Raw genomic sequence first — 25,915 nt, forward strand, 5'->3', positions numbered from 1 at the left:
TAGGCAATGTGATCTGTGGAGATACTCTGAGGACATTTTCTCCGGGCCCTGGAGTGTGGATTGTTCCAAAGAGACAGCCCCCCACCCCCACCTGGATACTACTTTGTACAAACTTTTCTCTTTTCTTTTCTGTTTTGTGTTTTTTCCTGAAAGCAACGTTGTGATTGTTCAACAGTGCAATGAGTACCTCTCTGGAGTACTCGTTTTCCAAAGAGCAGCAAACCATGGACAATCTGGAGAAACAACTAATTTGTCCCATCTGTTTGGAAATATTTACCAAACCTGTGGTCATCCTTCCTTGTCAGCACAACCTCTGTCGTAAGTGTGCCAATGACATCTTCCAGGTATGTATTTTAATAGGCATAGAATACAACTTGATTTACACCTTGATCTTAGCTTGTTATTGTATGTAGTTGTCATACCTTTTTATCAAAAATATGATCAAATATGAGTAAGACCAGCCACCAGTAAGCAGTTTTAAGACAACTTATTACATGTTGTAGTTTTTCAAATAAGGCAATTTATAGGGGGGGACTGCATTACATTGTTCTGTAATAAACATATTATTGCTTTCACTTATTAGTAAAACCTTATGAAATGTGAAAAACCAGGCCCTTGGTACTGATAACAAAGTACTTTGAATCTGAGATCCATCTAAATACATTTCCCATGATAATTGTCTATAAAAGTATGATACTAGAAGCTCTGTGTTTCTGTATTGTGTTGCTCTGATTGAGAAACCAGTTTATGGTACAACATTTATGTGATATTGTAGTTATTCCATTGTATTGCTCTTAAGTGCAGAATAATAAGAACATGATATGCTTGATATTTATGAAAGCAAGCTGATTTCCCAGCTAGAATCCTAGTTTGTGGTTTTCCTTTTCCTTGCGCAGGCCTCTAATCCTTACTTGCCAACCAGAGGGGGTACAACAGTGGCATCTGGAGGTCGATTCCGATGTCCATCGTGTAGACATGAGGTTGTCCTGGACAGACATGGGGTTTACGGGTTGCAGAGGAACCTGCTGGTGGAAAACATTATTGATATGTACAAACAGGAGTCCACCAGGTGAGGCACGGTTCAGAATGATGGGATGTGAAATCAGCCAATCATTGCATCACATTTTTCTATTCCATAGTATTGTAAGACTTTTTTGTTTGTTGTTTTTGCAGTGAAAGGGAAACAATTATTACATTATTAACATAATACTTTACTTGGAAAGTCTTTCAGAAGAGCAAACTCATTGGTTTTTAAATTACAATAATCTGAATTTCAAATGTGCACTGTAATAATACAAATAAGACTAATAATCATAATAATATGACTATTCAGGTTCAAAACATATTTTTTGGTTAAAAGTCACCATCAGCAGTCTTATACTTTCATTCTACATTAAGCACAGTTTGAGAAGAGACCTGTGTGTTTCAGCAAATCCATAAATTGACATGATTAGTTCACACTTTTTTGAGGTTCTCACTTATGTTGCCCAGAGTATTTGTTTATATAAATATATGTATTTATATCACATTTACATCATCAGAAGAAGAAATGTGAGCAATCTTTCCGCTTTTAATGGGATTTAAAGGCCAGTTAGGCCTATTTGTAATATCTAGGCAAGAGGAGAGGTTGTAAAACGAGGACAATTTTTTCTTCATTCTGACCTGTCACTTAAGTTAATGCTCACTCTATTTTCACTTTCCAGTAACAGCTTTCTAGGTGTTTGCTGCATTTTTGAGCTGATAAGTATATATACAGTAAAAACACAACTGAAATAAACCGTGATCTTATGATGTGATGCCCAAACACATTTCAGTTGAATGACTTTCCTTCCAGGTGGTAAGAACAGAGAGATAGTGTATGTAATTATGTTGAGGATATTCTGAAACACAAATTGTATAAGACTTTGATATTCTGAAATATGCACAGTAAAGCCTTATAGCAGTATTATACTGGATTCTTTTTTCTTTTTTTACAGTTCTTAGATGCCCCTCGAGCAGTTTGGATCAGTTATCAGTTAAAATTTTATTTTTCTTTCTTGTTAATAATACCTTATTCAGACCAGTAAGAACTTCTTTTCAATCCAAAAAACAAAAACAAAGTTACTCTATATATGTTTACTTATTACATTTGATTAAATACATGGGCCAACTTGTCAGTTAAGGTAAAAACACTGAAACATCGAACTGCTCTTGTTTGGACAATGCTTCGATGTAGCTGAGCGTGTTTAGAACTGTCCACTCTGTAGAAGGGCAGTGAGGTCACCCAGTTACAGCCCGGGGATGACTCACTTGGCAGGAGGCATGTGGCTGAAGTCCCAGGAGAGCTGAACTCACAGCTGACCTCTTTACAAGGACCTCTCTTTTCTTAGCTGAGTTTTATTTTTAATCATAATGATAGCAATTATCAAAATTGCCCCTTAACACTGGAGGGGCACCTGAAGCTTTTCAGATCACTTTGATATAGGCCTACCATTTTCAGTCCTGACACTTTGGTGTTTGATTTTTAGTTTTTGTATTCCTAATAAATCAACTAAAAGTCTTGAAAGTTTGATTATTATAAAACCGACCACTGCAAGAATACTGGGTTAAAACAGTTGGTTCTTTCCCATACATCTAAATATTGTGGTGCTAACTGACAGCTGAGCTCAAACAGATGCTGTAGAGTCTGATCCAGGAATGGGTCGTCTTATCTGCCCTTCTGATAGGAACAGTGTTGAGGGGGAGGGGATGCAGGGCTGTCACACAAGTGCATCTTTCTCCTGATAATTTAATGGCTGAGTACTTAGAATATAAAGCCTCACGGAATGTGTTTCATTTGTAGATACAACATAATTGTGTTAAGTATTAAGTATTTGTTTTCCTTACAAATGTCATTTAGAGGCAAACATTCTCAAATGAGAAAATCCTTTACCTTTACAAGTCAAGTTATCCTACATTGAACCTCATTGTTTTATTCACAGAGAAACATATTCCAGAAGGGAATTAGAATTGTGTTAGTGTTAACTGGTCAATTTTTGCTGTTTTATAATCATGTAAAATGCAAAGACAATAGAGTTTTTGGCAATGATTGTAGTGCTCCTCTTAGTGTTGCATTAAAACATACACAGTCATTTAAAATACTGTAGGCCTTTAAGTTAGTATGTAAGTTGATATGAAAAAAACATTGTTAAAGGAATGATGTAATAATCAAATTGTTGTGGTAACTATAATGGGAGTGATTTTCTTGAGATGGAATATGATTTATTTGTCACACTTTACAATAATGGGCACTAATTCTTAAAGAACTGATGTATGAATACCACATGAATACCTTCTGCACTTCATCTGAGTTCTGCTGTTAATTACATGTATAACAAGGTTAGGGTCAAGGTTAGGGATAGAGTTACAGACTTGGTTTGGTGTTGGGGCTTATACATGTGATCAGCATTAGAAGGTGGAAGTGCATGCGGCATTTATATATTTTTCCTGTGGGACTCATACGTGACTGTAACGTTCAGTGTGGTAAATATGGTTGAACCAATACTTTGGGTTGTTGCCTTTAATCCCTGGTTCTTCAGCAGTAAATCGGGCCCTGAGAGGAAGCGTGACCAGCCCATGTGTGAGGAGCACGAAGATGAGAAAATCAACATCTATTGTGTGACGTGTGAAACGCCAACCTGCTCCATGTGCAAAGTGTTCGGGGCTCATAAGGACTGTGAGGTAGCACCTCTCACCAATGTTTACCAACGACAAAAGGTGAGATGTTTGTCTAGTATTATGTCGCTCTATGAATTTATCAATCGTTTCTTAGACTTATCGCAGATGCCTGTGCAACACCATAAGGAGATTAATCTGGTGACACACTTTCAAATACAGTTTGTAACACTGAAGGAGGGAGGTATGGCAAAATGACAAAATTCTCCCTCTTGCGGCACTTTGACAGTTTAACACTTGGCACTGCTTTGATGCGTTTTGTTTAATTTACAGGGTTCAGAAAAGATCACCCACTCAGCCTGCCCACCCAGCCTAACAGGTCCCACACTTTGGTATAATAAATAAATCCATTCTTCATGGAATTTTGCAAAAGGACTATTAATACATTATTTCACATAATTGTCCTGGAGAAAATACACTTGAGAAAAATAACAGTCCAACAAAGCCTCAATAGAACCTGAAGCTCAATAGTTCAATGTCTGTTCAGGGCTTTTAAGCAGTGAGGAAGAGATGAAAAAATGTATTTAACCTGTTGAGAGCACTTCACACACGGCCCTGAGGGCACTGACTGACTTTAACTGATCATTTAAATAATACCTTGGATGAGAATAGAAAGCATTCTTTGTTCTAGTCTTTAGTCCTGCTTCTCTGCATGTAAGGAAGGGAATGACCCAACTGAAAAGATTCGTACAGCTGGAAAGGGCTTGCTGGGCACAAATTGTATTTTTTCTGTGCAATTTCATGGGTAAATAATTTAATAATTGCAATAAAAGCAATTCTGATATAACTCTCCGAAAGGAGATCTGTTATGTGTATACCAGCAGTGCGTTTTCTTTATTTTTGTTGTCTCCCTCTATCCCTTTCCAGTCTGAACTCAGTGATGGGATAGCGATGCTGGTTGGGAACAATGACCGAATTCAGGGCATTATCAGTCAGCTGGAAGAGACCTGCAGAACCCTTGAGGTAGAACTGGCTGTGACTGGTCTTTCTCCTTCCCTGTAATGTTTGATCTTTTCTCCAAGGATTTGATTGTTTGATTTTATGATGCTGAATTCATATTTCGCTTAAAGAAACGGTGGTAAATATCATTTTGTAAATGGAGTTACACTGGTTTGTCCAGGTTACTGATTCCCAACGGATTTAAATATTCATTTGAAAATAGAACCTCGTTTCCCTACAGCCTATAATTAATTTTTCTTTTGTCATTTTAATTATCACGTAGACACATCCAAGTATGCAGAGTATGTTCTCACACGGCATTATGCCTAAATTCAGTGGCGTCACTAATGTGAAGCCCAAAGACAATTTTCTACTCTCGATGGAATTAAATGAATCTCCTCTTAATTGAATAGATGCCACTGTTTGTGAGCTGTTCATAATTTTTGGTGAACATTGAATGCAGCGTCAATAAATACTGTTATTAGACTGCTGAAATAAGACATGCGTTTCATACCTTTCTGTGCCAGAATTTAAACGAATGCGACATTCTAATTATACATTATTGTCATGATTGCCCGTATAGAAGGTTTGTTTGTTTGTTTGTTTGTTTTTTAATTTCTGCTTTCATGAACAGCTCATCTAGCCTTGAACCTGTAAGGGATGGAGTGAACCACAATATTATATAAAAGTTATTCTTGCTTTTGTCAGATTCTTTCAGGGTGGGTGAAATACTAGGAAGATTTCGTTTCTGATCAGAGAGTACCCACAGAGGTTCAGGAGCATGAATGAATGAATGACAGCCTAGTCATGTGACCATCCCCAACAAAGGACTGTCATGTACATAATCCTTTTACACTTTGATGTGTAATATCGGTAATCATACATGTATACTTTCAATGTCTGAAAGGGGAGGTGGATCATCTTATTATTTCACTGATTAAGCAGATTATATTTGCCTAATGGAGTATGTGTCTCTGTGATGTTATTTCAAGGTCCTGCTTTGTCCTGCGTCCTAGTCTATATGTCCGCATAATCCCCTGGTGTTCGTATTGTTTAGATGGTTGTTCTGTCATTTAACTGACACAGCCTCTAAAAAGCTTGTATAAGCAGACTGCAGTGCAGGGTGATAGTGTTTAATGCAGGGTGTAGTTATGTAATATGCCTATAGAACTACTGTTCACTAGCCATATCAAGTTTTTGTACATTGAGATGAATAAATTATCTTACAAATTAAAACAAATAAAGTATAGGGACCTGTCTGTCCATTTCAAGTATAATTTGAAATTAAACAGAGGAATAAGATAATGAATTACATGTATTTAAATCGGGAAGATGTAGAGCAATGCAATATGTAAACATAACTAAATCAGGAGTATAAGCTGTATTCAGAGTTTAGATGTAAATCTATTTTAATGACTTGCCAGGCATAATTTAGGTATATGTGTGGTTCAGAAATGACTCATAAATCGCATTAAGTGTTAATAGCAGTCACCTCAAGGAGATATATGCCAGGTCCTCTTTATGTGGGTGGTGATAAATTTGTGCCAGATACATCCCTGACTTTAAAAATAACTTTTCATACTGAGTGCCTTTTAGTTACTTTCTAGGCTGTTCACACATACGTAGATCTTTAAATAACATCTTTAAAAATATTTGAGTCGTAAACTTCCTATTGGCAACACATTGAATATGATATTGTGAGTCATCCTCTCTGTCGTTGTTTACAGAAGTTTCATGGCTGTCTGCCAACTCAATAGAAGCTGTGAGGAAAATATTTAAATTAAGTTTCCTGAAACACAGAGACAGACTCAACCACAAAGTATTAAATGCAAACAAATAAAACACTTTAACAATATTCACTGAAACATGTTACTGTATTACAAAATAGTTTGTATAGAAATCTGCATAAACTTACCATAGGATTTATGGCAAAATTGCCTTGCCAAGCAAGTGACAATTTCATAATTGTAATTTTAAATATTTGTACAATATAATGGTCAGTCTGTGGACTATACAGCCGTCAGTCTTGATGTATATTAGCTCTTTGAGCGCTCTGAAGCCCTCAAGTTTAAAAATTGGTATCTTGTAACCCCAGGGGATATCTTAGACTTTTTTGTCCAGCTTTTGGCAATGATACTCAGTAGTTAGAAACTGTTTTTTGGAGGGAGATATTGTATTCACTAGAAATTCATGACTCATCTCCTCTTACTGCCATTATTTCAACTACTGTCAGACACCTTATTTTTCTTTAAAAAAGGATATGTTTTTTAAAAAAATGTCCAGATTCTGCAGTGAACACAAAGAATAATACCTTTTTTTTTTGGCTGGAGAATTGCACCTGTGATATTTAAGAAAATTGTTTTCAGATGCAATTTGGTGTTATGCTACCATTAGAGAGCTACTTCATACTGAGTTTCAGATGACTTTTCACCTTTTACGTTCGCGGTCATGACTTCTGTCATTCGAAAAGTCTTTTTTATTTTCTTTTACCATGGGCTTCCATTCAAACATGAAGATATACCTTATAAAAATAACAAATACATTAATACTTAAAAAAATAATCTAGAAAACTCTTTCCCATAGGAAAACTGCAGGAGGCAGAAGTCACAGGTTTGTGAAAAGTTCGATTACTTGTATGCGATCCTGGAGGAACGCAAAGCAGAGATGAGCCAGAAAATTACCTGTGAACAGGAGGAAAAGCTGGACTATGTGCAGAGACTGAAAAAGAAGTATGGGGATCACTTGGAGGTTGTGTCTAAGATTGTAGAGTCTGGAATACAAACCATGGACGAGCCCGAGATGTCCCTTTTTCTACAGGTACACAAATTGAATTGATTTATTTGTCAAATGTAGGCATATCCTTTACTTGTACTAAATGGTTTGCAGATATTTTCAGCAAGGTCTCAGGTGACATATTCAATCCAGCTGTCATTTTGTTCATTTATTGTTCACTGACAATCAATCTAACCCTTTCTGGATCCACAAATATTATACATTCTCACCACACCCATAATAATAATGCAGGAAAAGACAGGGGAATCATGTCATTGGTTTTCATTAGTATATTCAACATCTATTTTTTGATCGGGATGATTGCACATTTCTTCGTTTTGAGGAATAGGGAAGTCTTGACCCACCCTGGTCCTGAAGGTATTATTGGTTCCAGTATAAATCAATCATGAACATTTAAAAAACGAATTGTGTGTGAATTGTCATTAAGATACTGTTTGGGATGAGAACTCTAGCACGCTGCAACCCTCAAAGGCTAGAGCTGGCCATTCAACCAAAATTAACTAATTGCTGGTTAATAACATATATAGTTATTTTAAGGCGGGCTGTAGGTTTCATTTCAGAATTGGGGAGGACGCTTTCAATATTAGGGGGGACACCCCAAAATCTACGCCTATGTTTAAAGTCTTTATTAAGATTGAGAGTGATCTATAAATCCTGAAGGATTATGTCTCTCCAAAATAGTTTACAATCATTTAAATAAGTGGATATTTACTGAGCTCATTAAGTTGTAGAAATAAATACATGTATCCATGCCATTGTCTAAATGCCTCACTTCCTGTCAGTGGAGAAGAGTTTCACCAAATTTGTGCAGTTGTGCACAACCAGTTTATTTATTTATTTATTTATTTTAACCAGAATTTAACTTTTGATTAAACTCCAAATATGTTGGCTGTTCAACAGGTGGCTATATTGGACCTGCATTTATTTTCAAACAATGGTTTAGTAGACAATATTTTGATAGACAAGGTTTCATTGGAACATATTAACTTCAGTGCTTACCTTATTATTTGAACAAACATAATCAAATACTATTTTAGCTTACTTCATTCTTTTCTGTTTTTCAGAATTCAAAACCACTGCTACAGAAGTAAGTATTTTATTGTAAAAGTCTATACTTTTAAACATCTCGAACAGCCATTAGTACAGAAAAATACATTGCTGTGTTTATTCTTATAGAATTATTGAAGCTTCCAACACGTCTCACCTGGAGAAAGTGGAGCGCGGCTATGAGAACATGGATCACTTTGCCACCAGTTTTGAAAGAGAAGGGAGGGCCCTCCGGAATTTAGATTTTTTAAGAGGTAAAGATAATAGATTGAAGAGATACATGTGTGTCTTTCTGAAATGTACGCATAATTTCAATGCCTGCCAATGGAATATTCATCCCACAGACAGATATTAATTAAATTGAGATGGCACGTACAAACAAAAAAACTTAACCGAATAATAAAACTGTGAGCAGATGACTAATAGAAAACAGTTTCTCTTGCAATCTGGCCTGTAATATGTGTTTACTTTTTTGCTTTGTCTCCTCATGACTTAAAGATGTTTGTTTTGGCCTAACAAAAGCAACATATTAACAGGCAATGCTGTCCTATTATGTCAATGTTCTTCTCGTCCCCGTACAGAGGAGGAAGAGGACGAGGAGGAGGAAGACGAAGAGGGAGATGAAGAAGGAGAGGGGGGTGAAGAGGTTCACATGGAGCCAGGACAGTCTGAAGGAGAGGTGGGGAGGACAGATGCTGGGGTGCAGCAGCAGTTGGCCCCACAAACGGAAAGCACTGCTGACACGGCAAGTGCCCCCTCTGTGGAGACTCTGATCAAGCCTCCCGACACACCAGTACAGGTGAGCACTCCAGCATTTTACTGTGGTAATTAATAGATTTTTTTTCATGATATAAAATAAGTATTGCATGCTAGGTGTTCATCATCCAACATCACGTTGGATGATGAACACCTAGCATACAATAAATATTTTATATTATGAAAAAAAATCTATTAATTACAACATGTCCTTATGCACCCTCCTTTTCCATAGCCATGATTACCATTTCATACCATTTAGGATTAAACTGCAGAATCATTGGCTGAACACACATATCCAGGCATAAAAAAGGTCAATTGAAATGCTAAAAAGGAGGCAGCGACCTATTCCAGCAACTCAAATAAACACATTTAAATCAGTGAAGTATTCAGTGAGTGACACAGAAGTGTTTAAACTCCTAGGATTAAGTTACAGTTTAATTATCATTGATTTAACTCAGATTTTGGACTCTTCCATCCAGATACAATTACCTTTTTACCATTCTTTACATTATAGTCATTAAATAGGGAGCATATACTATGTATATATAAACATTTTTAAAACATCTTAATTTGATATCACAAAAGTGAGTATTTGAATGAAGTGTAGGACACAATGTGGCACTACAGTGAATGTAGTGCTATTTCAGTACATGAGAAAAAAAACTTCCACTTTTAACCAGCAGCTTCCAGGTGTTTATGCAGTTTGAAAGGAAATAGTTTCTCAGTTTTTGAAGGAACATTCAAAATAACATGGCGATAGCTCAGCACAGCAGGAGGGTCCCTGGTGGCCCATATATTTAGCTGATAACCCTTATCAAACTGCATGCTCCATAAAGTATTCACTGCAGTAATTATCTCCTACTCTCTTGCATGAGTTTAAATTGCATGTCACCTCAAATTAAAAATGTATCAAAGTTTTATCATTCAATCAAACTTAATTTCACACAGACCATTTTTCATAGTCATCCCAAAGCACTATCCAAATTAGTCAAGCTACAACAGGAAATGAGGAAAGCAGGAAAGGAACCTGTTGCCACATTAAAAAACAAATAAATAAATAAAAACAGACACGATAGGTAACTGGAATCAAAGCTGCAGTAATTTGCACTAATATGATATCCCCAAACAACTACTCATGTATAAAATCTTCCACAACAACATAGTTCATGTTCATGAAACACCTGCATATCTGAAAAATCTGCCCACATAAATGTTATTATATAGCTTTAGGGTTTAACTTTGTTAACAATATGTTTAGAATGTATTTTGATGCATCACTACATTGTTTGCGAGTGACTGGGTGGAGGTCTGCAGTGCAGTGTGGCCTTTCTGACCGGGAGCTGATAATGAAGGGCAGCATCTGGTTTCTCTTTGATCCTTCCCCCGTTGTCATTAAGGGAGCTGTTGAGCAGAGCACTGTGAAGACTGAAGGACTTCCTACACCTGCCCCTGCAGAACCCGTGCTGTTTCCTGGTTGGTATAAATCCCACATAGTGCCCACAGCCGGCGCCAGTGCAGGTGAAACCCTGACTAAGGTGGAAACTTCGGGGACAACGGAAGGAGATAAGCTACAGGATGTAGTTGGACCAGCAGAGAAACAAAGCTTGGCTGGAGCCAATAAGGAGTCTAGCTCATCCACTGCTGCCCCCCAGGTCAGTTACTAACCTTTGTACCAGCTTCTTCAGCGGCAATTATTATGCCTTATCATAATCTGACCAAGGCCTTCCCCAGTTGCACATCTGTTATAAAGAGAGGCTCTGGTCAGGCCTTTGCTAGCCCATTCTTAAGAGCCGCTACTTTAAATCACAAATTCAGACACATTATGAGTCTTTCTCTCCAGATTGAGAGAAACAATCTTCATATTATTCCTTCTGTAATAGTATTTTGTATAAACAGGGTTTATACACATACACACATTATATAGATAGACAGACACACACGCACACACACATATATATATATATATATATATATATATATATATATATATATATAAACAACTAAATGCAAAGTGAGTGAACAGAAGAAAAATTTACATCAAATCCATATTTGGTGTGACCACCCTTTGCCTTCAAAACAGCATCAATTCTTCTAGGTACGCTTGCACACAGTTTTTGAAGGAACTCGGCAGGTAGGTTGGCCCAAACATCTTGGAGAACTAAGCACAGTTCTTCTGTGGATTTAGGCAGCCTCAGTTGCTTCTCTCTCTCCATGTAATCCCAGACAGACTCGACGATGTTGAGATCAGGGCTCTGTGGGGGCCATACCATCACTTTCAGGTCTCCTTGTTCTTCTTTACACTGAAGATAGTTCTTAATGACTGTCGCTGTATGTTTATGGTCGTTGTCATGCTGCAGAATAAATTTGGGGCCAATCAGATGCCTCCCTGATGGTATTGCATGATGGATAAGTATCTGCCTGTACTTCTCAGGAGACCATGAATTCTGACCAAATCCCCAACTCCATTTGCAGAAATGCAGCCCCAAACTTGCAAGGAACCTCCACCACGCTTCACTGTTGCCTGCAGACACTCATTCATGTACCGCTCTCCAGCCCTTCAGTGAACAAACTGCTTTCTGCTACAGCCAGATATTTCACATTTTGACTCCTCAGTCCAGAGCACCTGCTGCAATTTTTCTGCTCCTCAGTTCCTGTGTTTTCATGCATAGTTGATTCGCTTAGCCTTGTTTCCACATTGGAGGTATGGCTTTTTGGCCGCAAGTCTTCCACGAAGGCCACTTCTGAGCAGACTTCTCCAGACAGTAGATGGGTGTACCAGGGTCCCACTGTTTTCTGCCAATTCTGAGCTGATGGCACTGCTGGACATCTTCCGATTGCGAAGGGAAGTAAGCATGATGTGTTTTTCATCTGCTGTAGTAAGTTTCCTTGGCCGACCACTGCGTCTACGGTCCTCAACGTTGCCCGTTTCCTTGTGCTTCTTCAAAAGAGCTTGGACAGCACATCTGGAAACCCCTGTCTGCCTTGAAATGTCTGCCTGGGAGAGACCTTGCTGATGCAGTATAACTACCTTGTGTCTTGTTGCTGTGCTCAGTCTTGCCATGGTGTATGACTTTTGACAGTAAACTGTCTTCAGCAGCCTCACCTTGTTAGCTGAGTCTGTTCCTCACCCAGTTTTATTCCTCCTACACAGCTGTTTCTGTTTCAGTGAATGATTGTGTTTCAACCTACATATTGAATTGATGATCATTAGCACCTGTTTGGTATAATTGTTTATTCATACACCTGACTATATGCCTACAACATCCCTGACTTTGTGCAAGTGAACCTAGAAGAATTCGTGCTGGTTTTGAAGGCAAAGGGTGGTCACACCAAACAAGGATTTGATTTAGTTTTTTCTTCTGTTCACTCACTTTGCATTTAGTTAATTGATAAATATAATCTATGAACATATCTATTTTTGAAAGCATTCTTACTTTACAGCATCTTTTCACACCTGCCTACTTTTGCACAGTACTGTATATATATATATATATATATATATATATATATATATACACATACACACAATATATGAAAACCATAATATCAAGAAAAAACAATCTTATTTATTTGTTTATTTATGCATTTATATGTCTATCTTTAATAAAATGCATTTAAAAGTTTAATGAATGAAGCATACCGTTTTCTTGTAGACATGGACTAGTATTATATCTTTTATGTGACCCCTAACATTTTTGTATTGTTGGTTGTTTATTATGAGAATTAGCAGCAGTGTATTGTGGATGACTGTTTCTGTACTCCCAGCGAGATAAACACTTTAACAGGATCTAATCATTCTGTCTTTCTGAGTGAACTGCTTGTAAGGGAATAATCTACTTATACTGGTGCACAATTATTTTTTAGATAATATAACTAATACCATATGTAGTAAAACTATCAAATATAAACAATAATTGGAGTCACAAAATTGTTAAATATAGTTTGTAATGAAAACATTTATAATCCATATATATAAATATGCATATACATACAGTGGGTATTCTCTTATTCAGAATATGACCTTATGGGTGTATTATTCCCTGTATTCATATAATGAGTAACTCTGCGTTGCTTGCAGGCAATTAAAACTATGATAAGCTAAGCCTTTCTTGTTTCCAGCTGTAAGTTACGACATTTAGTTCAAATCCCTATTTAAAGTGACAAATCAGGAAAGGTAGAGAGCCAGGCAATGACATTGACATTCTGACAACAAGATACTGTTGTTTCAGTCTGTGAACCTGTGATTTCTTTAAAAACAACAAGTACTTTATTTCAGATGGGAAGTTCCTCAATTGCACCTTCCACTGCTGCTCTGTTGCTCCAGGTTTAGTCATCTGCAATTGGACAAGAGCGTTATGATCAGAAAATGCAGTAGATGGAGTCTAGAAGCTTTTGATGTGACTGTTTACTCATGAGTTATTAAAATGATGTATTTTAATATTCTACACACATGAAGCTTTAGCATCTTATTTTTTCACAGGAGCTAGCATTCTGGCTGACAGTTCTGGCATTGTTTATTATACTTCGTCAGCTTTGGAGTCAGATTCAGTGCGCGATTGTTACATTTATGGGTAGGATATTCATTTCAACATTCATTTAAATATTAACTAATTCCTCCAAACATGTAGTTTCTCACTATTATCAGTTTACTTCAGGACAAACTGTTGACACAAGACGTTGCAGTAATGCTCTGTAAGATTTGGTGGCTGAATATTAAACTAGTCTTTCATCTGAGTATTTAAAATAATGGGAAACTACAGTTTTGTAGGGAAGCGCGATCTAATATTCCTAAGTGTTCTTTCGGATAAAAAAGTGGTTTCATCTCAAAGATAATGAATAGAATATGACACTTTTTGACAAGTTACTTTCATTCATCTGTTAGAAAAATGTTTTCAAGAGAATCGTGGAATTGCGCGTTAAGTGTTTTTATACTTCTCAACACGTTCTGTAAGTGTTTTTTAAAGCTGTATGGTCAGTTTGTGAATTTAATGTGTAGGATTGTTCACCCTATTTCCAGTGTTACAGCTCAAGTTAAATATTGAGCTGAATGCAACACCCACTGCCAGGATGTGACTATATTTGAACATTGGGCATTTAGATGTATCAGTATCTATTTGGTCAGATATGCTATTTATATTTGATAGTATTGATAATCAAACACTTTTCTGCATTTTAAATTGTAAAAAAAATACAGAATATATTATTATTATTATTATTATTATTATTATTATTATTATTATTATTATTATTATTATTATTATTATTATTATTGATTTCTTAGCAGATGCCCTTGTCCAGGGCGACAAACTATAAGAGCAATATACACCTTGTCTCTCTCTCTCACATACACACATACAACCTCCCCAACCCCCTATCCTGCTGTTTTTTGTTCCAACTGAGCACTCAGTTACTTAATTGAACCCTTAATTGAACTAATATTTTTTTTAATCTTTTAAATGAGTCTTTTCATTATTTTAAACAGTAGGGGTTTTAAGTTAAGTATAGAATTGTATAAATAACTTATTAAGGAACCAACTCCTTTATTACACAATTTATAAAGTCATATCTAAGCAGATTGTTACTTGAGAGTAATTGAGAGCTCATTTGGAACAAAAACAAGCAGTGTAGGGGCTCCTCCAGGACCAGGATTGGGAACCACTGTTTTACACCAGTAAATTCCTTGACAGGAGAAATATGATAAATAGTCTGCTGTTCAGATGTCTCTTCTCATTTTGGTAGCTTTCTTAGTATTTTAGCTGTGGTGAAAAATTTTGCTTTCTTATTGAAAATATGATGTAAGAAAAGTTGTATAATCTATAGATTCTAGACCAATTAACTATATAGGAATGTGTACACTGTAAGAAGTTAAAATAAAAATGCAAGTGTAACACATGGCTGCACAGAGACATTTCAAATTCAATAGAAGTTAGGATGGATCATGTGCTGCCAAATAGATACTCCAAAGACACTCCAAAGCTTACATCTAGAAATAGTGTAGGCTACACTCCCACAAGGAAGATTGAATAGGAAGTTTCAGAAATATGTGAAATTGTATTATGCATAAACCTTTTATACAAATTAACCTGGGAGTAAACTCTTTCTTTAGAATTAACAATTCATAAACTAGTGTCAGTCCAAAGTTTTTGAAGATTGATGAACATTTAACTGTGACTTACTGTACCTTAATTTCTGCTGCATTTAAATTGTATGTTTAAAAGATTTCCATAATGCGTGATTTAAAGTGAATTAAATCATGAGCATACAAACACATTATCAGAGTTGCAATTTAAGCATCAATGTCAGTGTATAGTTTCTCCAGGAGTTCCTCCTGTTTCTCGCCTTGAAACATCCAACTATGTAACAGGGAGTTTAAATGTCAGAACAGGTTGCTGGCTGTTCTTAAGGCATGTCTGTCAATAAGACTGTACTCAAATAAATAAATAAATAAATACATAAATAAATGGATGATGGACAGTATTTCTAAACTCTGTGTGCTTGGTCAAATGTCTGCAGTATATATAGATTCAAAATACAGTGGAGTGTGATTGTTGGTATACTGAATGCTACTTAAGATGTTTGGAAGAAAACATGAAAGTGTCATTTAAACTTATGAATCAAGGCTCTGGCTTTTCTTGTCTGTTGGAAAAGTCGCGGTCAGGAGTCTCTTCAAGAATTGGTGTCCTTGTAGGTCACAGACTAGGAAAAGCACTGAACTATGCTTTACAATAAAAGGTCACAAAGCATGATTAGTGTTGTGGATAATTCCCCTTTGCCCATGATGATATGATACTAAAGCCTCCTACTGTCTGTCCCAGGGCAATAATGCTCTCACCCACTGCAAGGAGTTTTTTTATATATTTTTTATTAAACAATGTTTAGTTATTAATTCAATATTTGTGTGTGTTCTACCAAACGCCTTGGTCTCAATTCATCTGAGCTACTGTGAAACATGCTTTAAAATGTTAATAGGACAAGTCTTTGAAGCTCCCTAGTCTCCAAATGAAGAGGGAAAAAAAAAACACATGTAGCTGGTCTTATGTTGAGTTGAACATAAGTTGAAGTACTCTTCACTGAGACAATTTTTGAATAATTATGTGGGATTCCTCTTTAGAAAATTAATTGCATACAATTGTTCCAATTGAATCTGCCCCAAAACTTAAAGAAATGCCTGTGAGGTATTGGGCCTGGAAGGTTATTATATCCCCTCCTGAATTAAGTTAATGAGACTGTGATGTATTTTGCAGGATCCAAACACATAGATCAAAGGGGCATTGTCACACAACACACACACAGATCTCAAATGAGCAATGTTCTAAATTGTTATTACATTAACCTTGTCACAAATTCTGTATTGCAGTCCATTGAAATAAATAAATATGTGTTTACAAAGCAATTGTTTTAGCCGAAGAAGCAGCAGTGTGATATTATATAATCAAAAATAAAAACATTGACAAAGCATTTATTTTGTTGCACAGAATACAGCTGAGTGCAATTCTACATGCATCGAAGCGCCAGTAGAAGAAATGTTATGTAATCGAGGTGAGTGGGGGCCGCCCCTGTAGCTCCCAGAAACAAAGGCATATGCATTGAGCCTTCACAATAGCCCCCCATTGTAGTCTATAGAACAACTACCGCAAGTCCCCGCTAGTAGCATAAAAACTCTGCTTTATCCTATGCTTTCCTGGACCCCAGAAGCTGGCATTCACTTGCTTCAGCCGCACATCTCACAGCTTCCAGGTGCTGCACAAGGCATGCTTTAGCCCACGGGCTCCGCACCTCCAGAAGCCGCTATTCACTTGCTTTATCCTTATTCTCTCTGTTCCGTATACAGCGCTGCATTTGTCGCCTTTCATTTGATCCCATGGAGACGCAAATGGAGAGGCTACATTTTAAACGTGATGTCTTGAATGAGTCTTTATTTATACATGTGTGTATTTATTTCTGTATGTAGTGTATTTAAGACATCGTAATAGAATGAGGAGGTTCATGTGCTCTTTATGGAAGCTATGCGCCGCCTCCAGAAGCTGCAATACACCTGCTTCAGTCTTATATCTCTCAGCTCCCAGGGGCTGCACACTGCATGCTTTATGCCTCCAGCTCGGCGCCTCCAGAAGCCCATGTTGCTTTAGCCTTACAGGTCCCAGTTTCGTCTCTTACAGCCTCCATTTCTAACATTTTATGTGATCCAATCGAGGGGAAAAAATATAGTCTACATTTTAAACCTGTTGTGTTTTGAAGGTGCCTTTATGTAGCCTATATGTGTATATATTTATTTTAATAACTAAGACCACCCAATAACAGGGCCATGCAGAGACATCACATATATCTGACAGATGCGGCCCAATCAAAGCGCGAGGCTGTTCTGGTTCCGACCCAAAACCCGGCCACTGTCCTCGCGCACAGGGACAAGCAACTTGTTGTTGTCATGAAAACAATGCCTGATGCGTCAATCAATGCAGAATATTCGGCTGGCATAATTACAGTATTATTGATATACTCTTGAAAGACACAATAGGGCATCAGTGGTAGAATTTGGGTGGAAAACAGGGACGTGAGCCGTTACTAGCCACTGCTGATTCGCCCGACAATTCATCCACAGCCCCGCAGTACAGTCTCCCTCCAAAATTGAGTCTCTGCACGGCCCAGTTATTGCGTGGTCTTAGTTATTAAAATAAATAAATACACATATAGGCTACATAAATGCACCTTCAAAACACAACAGGTTTAAAATATTGACTATAATTTTTTCCCCTCGATAGGATCACATAAAATGCTAGAAATGGAGGCTGTAAGAGATGAAACTGAGACCAGTAAAGCTAAAGCAATATGGGCTTCTGGAGGCGCCGAGCTGGAGGTATAAAACATGCAGTGTGCAGCCCCTGGGAGCTGAGAGATATAAGACTGAAGCAGGTGTATTGCAGCTTCTGGAGGCGGCGCATAGCTTCCATAAAGAGCACATGAACCTCCTCATTCTATTACGATGTCTTAAATACACTACATACAGAAATAAATACACACATGTATAAAAAAAAGGCTCCTTCAAGACATTGCATGTTTAAAATGTAGCCTCTCCATTTGCCTCTCCATGGGATCAAATGAAAGGCGGCAAATGCAGCGCTGTATACAGAACTGAGAGAATAAGGCTAAAGCAAGTGAATAGCGGCTTCTGGAGGTGCGGAGCCCGTGGGCTAAAGCATGCCTTGTGCAGCACCTGGAAGCTGCGAGATGTGCGGCTGAAGCAAGTGAATGCCAGCTTCTGGGGGGGCAAGAAAACATAGGATAAAGCAGAGTTTTTATACCACTAGCAGAGACCTGCAGTAGTTGTTCCATAGACTACAATGGGGGGCTATATCGTGAAAGCTCAATGTATATCCCTTTGTTTCCAGGAGCTACAGGGGCGGCCCCCACTCACCTTGATTGCATACAAATATCTTGTACTAGGCGCTTCGATGCATGTAGAATCGAGATGATCGGGTGAAATTACAGCCTTCATTCTGCACAGCTGAAAATGTATGCAAAGATATAAATGCCTGGGTGGTGAATTATATTTCCTGTTTGATTGATAACAAATATGTGGTGGTGTGTCTCTTGACATTATGGATTTCTTCAATGTCTGTACTTCATGATTTGTATATTCACACACTGCATTCATTCGATTTTTCAGCTTACACAACGTTTTGATGAAGGGGATATTTTATGTAATGTTTTTCAGAAGTGAAAAGTGACAGTGTTAGAATGTGTTTTGCATGAGGAAGAAAGAATAATATGACAGTGTATTCACATTGTTATGTAGACTGTTTGTTGTTCATAACAATGGACAACATACAGTGTTGTTTCAGTAGCTGGTGTTATTGTGTGTGTGTGTGTGTGTGTGTGTGTGTGTGTGTGTTTGTGTGTGTGTGTGTGTAACATACAGTGCTAGATAATTTTTTCCAGGTTTTGTGCAGTCATTGCTTAAATGTATCACCCCAAGCTGGTATGTTAGAGGATTTGTAACTAATTGCACAGCACTTATAAGATGGGAAACCTAATTGATTGGTCCTATTAGAAGTACTTATCCACAGTCCCAAATTATTTTAGACTGTCAGCTTTAACCTTCACTTCAAGAATTAGATAAACTCTTCTGTGTCTATGGTGACCTTGTTGAAGTGACCTACTCATTGGATGGAGAACTAGACATGTATTTAATTTTATCAAGAGTATACAATTTATTTATGTGTACCCCATTTACTTGTGTATTGGAAAGTAATGAAGTGGATGATTTACTGGGCTCTTTCTCTTATGGGTTTCAGGTGATTTTTTCATAGTGATTAGCTTTACAAATATCTATCTATCTGTCTGTGTGTGTGTGTGTGTGTATATATATATATATATATATATATATATATAGAGAGAGAGAGAGAGAGAGAGAGAGAGAGATTACGTACGTAAGTATGGAATACTCCTTATTCCTGCCCTAAACATCACACATTTTACAATTTTGTAAAGCTGTTTACTGTATTAAATACGTTCATGATTGTGTACACATTTTTAGAGGTAGTGCTGTTGACTATGGAAAAAATAAAGAAACTAGCACTTGTGTAGTGCTCCATTACTAAATGGGAATAAAATATAATTTCCTTTCATGTCTTTAGGGTGTCTTATAGCATATCAACAATGTTAATGGACTATAAAAACTCAACGATGGCTTTAATTAAACTAAGAGCATCCACACAGGGAATGTTTTATGTGATAGTTGTTTTCCTGGAAATCAAAGCCTAAAATACCTGTTAATAATAAAAGAAGCATGAAGAGAGTATCTCAACCTAAGTATGTGTGTGTGTGTGTGTGTGTGTGTGTGTGAGATAGAGAGAGAGATAGAGAGAGAGAGAGAGAGAGAGAGAGAGAGAGAGGGTGGGGGGGGTCAAATTAATGTTTTCTTTTAGGTAAATTGAGGAACTAAATTCTATCTGACACTGAAACAAGAAACCTACTTTCTTATCCGCAAGCCTTTAGGATGTTAGGGTGCATGCTCTTTGCAGTTGTATGGCATGGCTTCTTCAAGGCATACATCACGACACACTGTAGCATGCAGCAATGATTCTCAACACTTCCATGTACTGCTCACAGATGTTCATGCTGTCTCATTCAACTGAATTATATTTTGACATGTATTTATTTATATAGTGAGTTAGTAATTTGTTACAGTTCCGCCCAGCAAACTAACACATTTTCAACCAGTCCTGGATAAATCATAATCATATGTAACCTTGCAGATTATAAACAATTTTAAAACTATAGGCTAAGAAAAATAAATAATATTACAACTACTACTACTCAGATTAATCATATGTGTTGTGGTACTAGTAGTAGAAATAAGTTTCCATTACATTCTACAGACAAGAGAGAAACTGGTACAACTAACGGCACCTCACAGTTCAATTTAAATTGCATCTATCGTAAATTGTCAGAGAAAGGCTGTTTTTTGTTTTGTTTTGTTAATTAAGCATACATTTAATGATATTAATTGAAATTCCATTAACAATGTCAGTTTCAATAAATACACAATACACCATGATTTGATAGCAATTCTACCTGTAAGTCATCAATGGCATTATTTTTACATTTCCTTCCGTAAACCTATTTTCCAGATTGGTTCTGACGCTGCAGCGGGTGGACAAGCCGAAAGTCAAGCCAATTCAGAGGAGAAAAGCGGCGACGGACCCCGGCACGTCTTCTCCTTCTCTTGGTTAAACTCGCTTAAAGAGTAGTGTCCCCTTTTCCCAGCCGGCGAGCGCACAGTGAGCCCGTCCATGTGCCGGGGAGCCCTGGTCTACGGGAGACCCTGCTTGAAATATTCCCATATTAACCGGTTTGTTTTAAGCTCGATTCCATTGATGGAAAGACGCCTGCAAGACAACGCGCGGTCGGACACAAATCTCATCTGGAACAAATTACGCGACCTTCATGATTTAAGAAATCATGTATCTCTCACCAATTAATGTATCCCTCGTCTACACTGTCAACTTTGAGTAACTGTAAAAACAATACTTGTGAATATGCTAATATACTACACTTTTACATGCAAGTTTCAAATTGTTAGCACGCAAGAAGTTACACAATAACATGTAAACGTAGCTTCCAAGCTTTTATTAAAAAATATAAATATTAGACATTCTCTTGCACAACAAAAAGTGACTGTTTGCTCATAGTATGTTTATTATCAAACGTAAACAAGGTAGAGTACAGTGAAAACTGAATTTCAGAGAGGAGATCTTTCTGAGTACGGCATCCTGAAATGTGTGAATATCCTACCAAGCTACTTAAAATATACGAATTGGTATTTTTATGAAAAGGTGAGAGGATTTCTTGTGTAAATGCTACAGTTTTTGTATTAGCACTGTTACAACAGTTATACAAATTAAAATTACATGTATTTTCTTCTTGCATTTATGATACAGTCTGTTCACCATCAAGCGGAATACAATTCCTTATCAATTTTTCTTCGTATTGAGGTTTAAAGCTATAAAAAATAAATAATGTAAAAGCAGCACTATGGTATAGAATACTGTGTTTGTGCTAGATGTACAACTTCTTTGGCCGATGCAATGACGTCATGGTTACTTTCCGATGATCTCCATCATTTTCCTGTTGCTGTGTGCTTGCTGGGCTAACTGCTCCGCCCGAGCCATTTCTAGCACTTCTCTGAGCAGGTGGAAGGTCAGGTCCAGGGAAATGGGGGGCTCTTCGGACCGCTTCCCCCTTTCCATCAGGTCTTCAATCTGGTTACCGGAGCTGCTCACAAACCGACTGATGTTACCAACTTTGCCTTGCAAAAGCCGCTGTGTGAGCTGCAGTTGCAGAGCCCTGTTGACGGTGGTCGAGGAGTCTTCAGGAGAGAGGTTGGCTGTGGACGGTGGGGGGTTCTTGTTGACATTGCCCAGCCGGATGAAGTACTCCTCTCCCAGGCGCACCAGGACGGGCAGGGGCTGCTGCTGCAGGTCGGACTGGGAGTCGGGAGCGTGTTGGACAGCGCCCGGGCTGTCGAGAGCTCTACATTCATGGCGTGGTAGAAAGGCAACGAGAAGAACCACGGTAGAAATGAGGAAATTGAGCTTCATGTCAGGATAGCAACAGGAATCTAAAGAAGAAAGAGTTATTATATAGTTGTTTTTGAACACTTCCATTATGTTGTTAGATTTAGGTGTTTTAAAACGCTTATATGTTTGAGTTAAATTAAATGAAACAACAAGGAAAAAAAACTTTATCAGGGCATGTCTATTTTTCAAGTTCGTTGCATTATTACCATGGATCTGAGATGGTTCTAGCACAATGAAACTAGAGCTGATTATACCTTGCCAGTATGTATTTAATTAAACATTTATTCATGGACATTCTACACTATGTTGTATACTATATGTTTAAGTTAGCAACTCAAAAAAAATGAATAAAATATAATATTGTAAAGCAAACGAAATGTACTAACATGCTACTAATCTGACACTTAAGTTTAAGAATCAGGTTGAAGGACACCAAACATAAACTGACAGCAGTACAGTTCACTCAGAAGTAAATACAGTGCCAAATTAGAAAGGTGAACATAGGTTATAATACTGAAAATGTGCTCAATCTATAAATGTTAACTACTAAGATGACATCTGCAACTGAAATGCGCTATAGACAACCTAACAAAATGACATTATCTGTGCTTAAATTAACAAATAAACACATACTTACAAAGTTTTACGTTTTCATACCTGAATTAGATCGGAATGCCAAGTATGCCTGGGCAAGTTGCTGAACAGTTGATAAGAGTCTTCCGTCTTCCAGTTTTGCTACTGATCTGTCATCAACCTGTAAACGGACGTCTTCAAAGAAAGGCTGGATGTGGGATTTTTATAGCCCAAGACCTGCGCCAAGTGTCATGCTCTGAGCTCAGATCCGGCGCCTGCGCAGTCACTTGAATGGGTAGACACCTGAATGAACAATGGATTTGAAAAGCTGGTGGGCAAATGTATTCAGCAACACAAGCTCGGATGCCATTATTTCTAAGTGTCTGTCTCATTTCATCGTGACGTAATTCGACGTGCAACCAGTTCAGCAATTTGGAAGCCCATTGATGATGGCATGTGAATGAATGTTCTCTGGGGGAAAGTTTTGAACAAGAAACAAATATTGTTTTTCTTAATTAAGATCCACCTGAGTGTATCTACTATTGTGCGTTTCCCATTTCCACATCAACAACCAGTTTTAGGGAACATGCGTCTGCAAACCGCATCTCCCACCTGTATCTGTCCATGGTGCTGAAAAGTTAGTTCACATAGGACTGCGGCGATCTAGTGACTGCTCATATAAAAAAGAAAGAAAATCATCTATCCTTCATTACGTCTCTCCGTCACTCCTTCAATGCCTTTATAATCACATGAAGAACATGAAAGGACTTAACAAGTACCTTTTCAGGCGAGAACACTTCTAATTAAGCAGGTAGATGATGTGCTTTTCTGTCACCTGCGACTTCAAAGCACATCAGTTTATGCGAAGGGCTTGCAACTCACATTTTCCACAGTTGTGTACGTTTGAAAGGTATATGTCTTTTTTTTCCCCACACAGATTAGCACCCCTGATCCGTAATTGCGGTTATACGATTGAACGTGTGGCAGCTACCTTCTGTCGGTTTATCATTTGAGTCCTCGATGTGTGTGTGTGTCTGTTTTCTTATTTCCCTTTAAAGTTTTCATCATCACTGGTGGCCAAAACATTTGGAAAAAACGAGGATGATTCATTTCGCTCAGAACTGGCTTTAAGTTCTTTGCTCAAAGGAAACCTGCCAGCAAAACTATGTCTTGTTACTTGTTATTTTGCGATTGGCAGGCGGGATGACATTTTAATTTAGTTTACTTCATTCTTCATACTTCAATTCAGTTTATTTCACTAAGGCCATTCTTACACGTATAAAACTTAATTAGATTGATCTTGACCAGTAGTTAAGTACAATTGTATGCATCAGTTAGTAATGTGTTGTTCATACGTTGCCTAAGTTCGTTTTAGTCATAAGTCAGTTTGAAACAAACAAACAAAATAACATTAAAAATGCTTGATTGATTTGTGTGCTTTACATGCGTAAGTACATATAAACGCTTGGCGGCGATCTGTGTACATCATCGAGATAATGATTTTGGAGGACAAAGCCTGTCGTTCAGATACAGGCATTGTCACAATAGTATGAATTGAATGAATCATATTATACATATATAGTTTTTTTTTTTTTTTTTTTCCAGTGGAGCAAATTTATGAAACGCACCAAAAGATAATTGTGTTTCACACAGCATCTAGTTTAGCTTCACAGGCGTATTTTTATGTTGGTATAGTATAAAGACAGCACATCCAGGTTTGTGCTTAATTCAAGATTGTTATTAGATAGATATAATTAATGTATAAACACACAACAATTGAAGCAACAATGGTTGTTCTTGGTTGTCTTAGTCCTTCAGATAAAATGAAAAACACATTATTAAGTCACCCAAGAAAAGGATAGAGGAAGTAAGGAAAGATGATTATGAAGTCAAAAATGATATCAACCATATTCCCTTAATGTATTAATGTACACTATATGATAGGTTAAATTTAAATGAAGACAACAGTTAGTGTGTATGAGTATGAGATTTAACTTATGAAACATTGCTGTTCAGAGTAAGGTTTTGAAAATGTATACCAAGATCATTATTTTCAGCTGTGGGCGAATTGTGACTAAACTGCCCGCTCTGTGGTGCATGTATTAGCCTTTTGCAGTGGAAAATGTGGCTGTAAATGGTTTATTAAATCAGATATGCTTCAACCAAATAAAAATAATACATGTATTTCCCCACTTTAAAGTACAGGGGATTTTAAGTAAATGTATATCAAATATTTTAGCATGCTTGGTAAGACAGTTACCACTGAACCTTAAAGAAAAAGTTAAAGATTTCATCCTCACTAGCGACATTTTTCTCAGGAAGATTTAAATGAAAATACAGTGAAAATAAGCTTCTTCACCGTGGACTCAGCAAGGCTTTACCATGACAGCTTAGTCCTCAGTGGACTAGTAAACTCAGCAAGAACAACTTGAAAACCACTGAACCAAGTTCTGAACCAAATGGTGCTGAAGCAGAGCCTCAATAATAGTTTATATGGTACTTACATCAGGTGCCTGATTAAATCATTTTTATTTCATTAGCAATCTACACCAGGAATAAAACCAACAATGAAGCCCAAGGCTGCATTTACACTGGTGGGATTAGAGTCTCTGGATATTTCTTGGCGGTGCAAAAGCACCTATACAGTTTTGAGCACTGCTAAGGATCAGGCACCTCATGCAGTGTCATGAAGCTGGCTTAGAGCCAACCTCACCGCAGTGTAAACATACTTAACTATAAAGAAGTTCATACAGCAGAGAGATGTCAAAAGGCAACACCTCCAATTGACTGTCCCAAACCATGAAAATCAGTAACTGATAACAATATCCAGGCAATGTGTGTCTGACCATAAACATATGAAGACATCAGTAATCTTCACTGAAGTGACATTGCATCAATATATATATATATATATATATATATATATATATATATATATATATATATATATATTTGCAATAGATTTGGTTTTCAAGTTAAAATTAGGTGTGAAAGGCCTAAGCTAGCTAAAATGAATATTAAGCATACCTTTC

General features: G+C 37.3%; 2 protein-coding genes across 4 annotated transcripts; one reads left to right on the forward strand and one right to left on the reverse strand.

The window, feature by feature from the left end:
* Positions 1-21,651, forward strand: LOC136766736 (E3 ubiquitin-protein ligase TRIM63). Of its 3 annotated transcripts, XM_066720524.1 has the most exons (11): positions 1-344; positions 897-1,069; positions 3,558-3,735; positions 4,561-4,656; positions 7,216-7,449; positions 8,490-8,512; positions 8,602-8,726; positions 9,054-9,271; positions 10,629-10,883; positions 13,712-13,802; positions 20,862-20,954. In XM_066720524.1, the coding sequence occupies exons 1-11, from the start codon at positions 180-182 to the stop codon at positions 20,870-20,872; spliced, it is 1,569 nt and encodes a 522-aa protein (XP_066576621.1). In that variant the 5' UTR covers positions 1-179; the 3' UTR covers positions 20,873-20,954. The 3 variants fall into 3 exon arrangements, with proteins under 3 accessions (XP_066576621.1, XP_066576612.1, XP_066576603.1); XM_066720515.1 differs by lacking the exon at positions 13,712-13,802 and having other exon boundaries at positions 3-344; positions 3,561-3,735; positions 20,862-21,651; XM_066720506.1 differs by lacking the exon at positions 13,712-13,802 and having other exon boundaries at positions 4-344; positions 20,862-21,651.
* Positions 21,652-21,830: 179 nt separating this feature from the next.
* Positions 21,831-23,060, reverse strand: LOC136766750 (corticoliberin-like). Its single transcript, XM_066720537.1, has 2 exons — positions 22,968-23,060; positions 21,831-22,351 (listed from the first exon to the last, which is right to left on the reverse strand). Exon 2 carries the CDS (start codon positions 22,329-22,331, stop codon positions 21,831-21,833), a length of 501 nt encoding a protein of 166 aa, XP_066576634.1. The 5' UTR covers positions 22,332-22,351; positions 22,968-23,060.
* Between the last annotated feature and the right edge of the window lie 2,855 nt (positions 23,061-25,915).

The sequence above is a fragment of the Amia ocellicauda genome, chromosome 2 (genome assembly GCF_036373705.1).
Source record: "Amia ocellicauda isolate fAmiCal2 chromosome 2, fAmiCal2.hap1, whole genome shotgun sequence".
Taxonomy (NCBI): domain Eukaryota; kingdom Metazoa; phylum Chordata; class Actinopteri; order Amiiformes; family Amiidae; genus Amia; species Amia ocellicauda.

Coding starts and splice junctions, on each gene's coding strand:
- LOC136766736 (XM_066720506.1), top strand. CDS start 180: ATGAGTACCTCTCTGGAGTACTCGTTTTCCAAAGAGCAGCAAACCATG. Junction 8,513..8,601: donor TCAAAACCACTGCTACAGAA/GTAAGTATTTTA, acceptor TTATTCTTATAG/AATTATTGAAGCTTCCAACA. Junction 10,884..20,861: donor CATCCACTGCTGCCCCCCAG/GTCAGTTACTAA, acceptor CCTATTTTCCAG/ATTGGTTCTGACGCTGCAGC.
- LOC136766750 (XM_066720537.1), bottom strand. CDS start 22,331: ATGAAGCTCAATTTCCTCATTTCTACCGTGGTTCTTCTCGTTGCCTTT.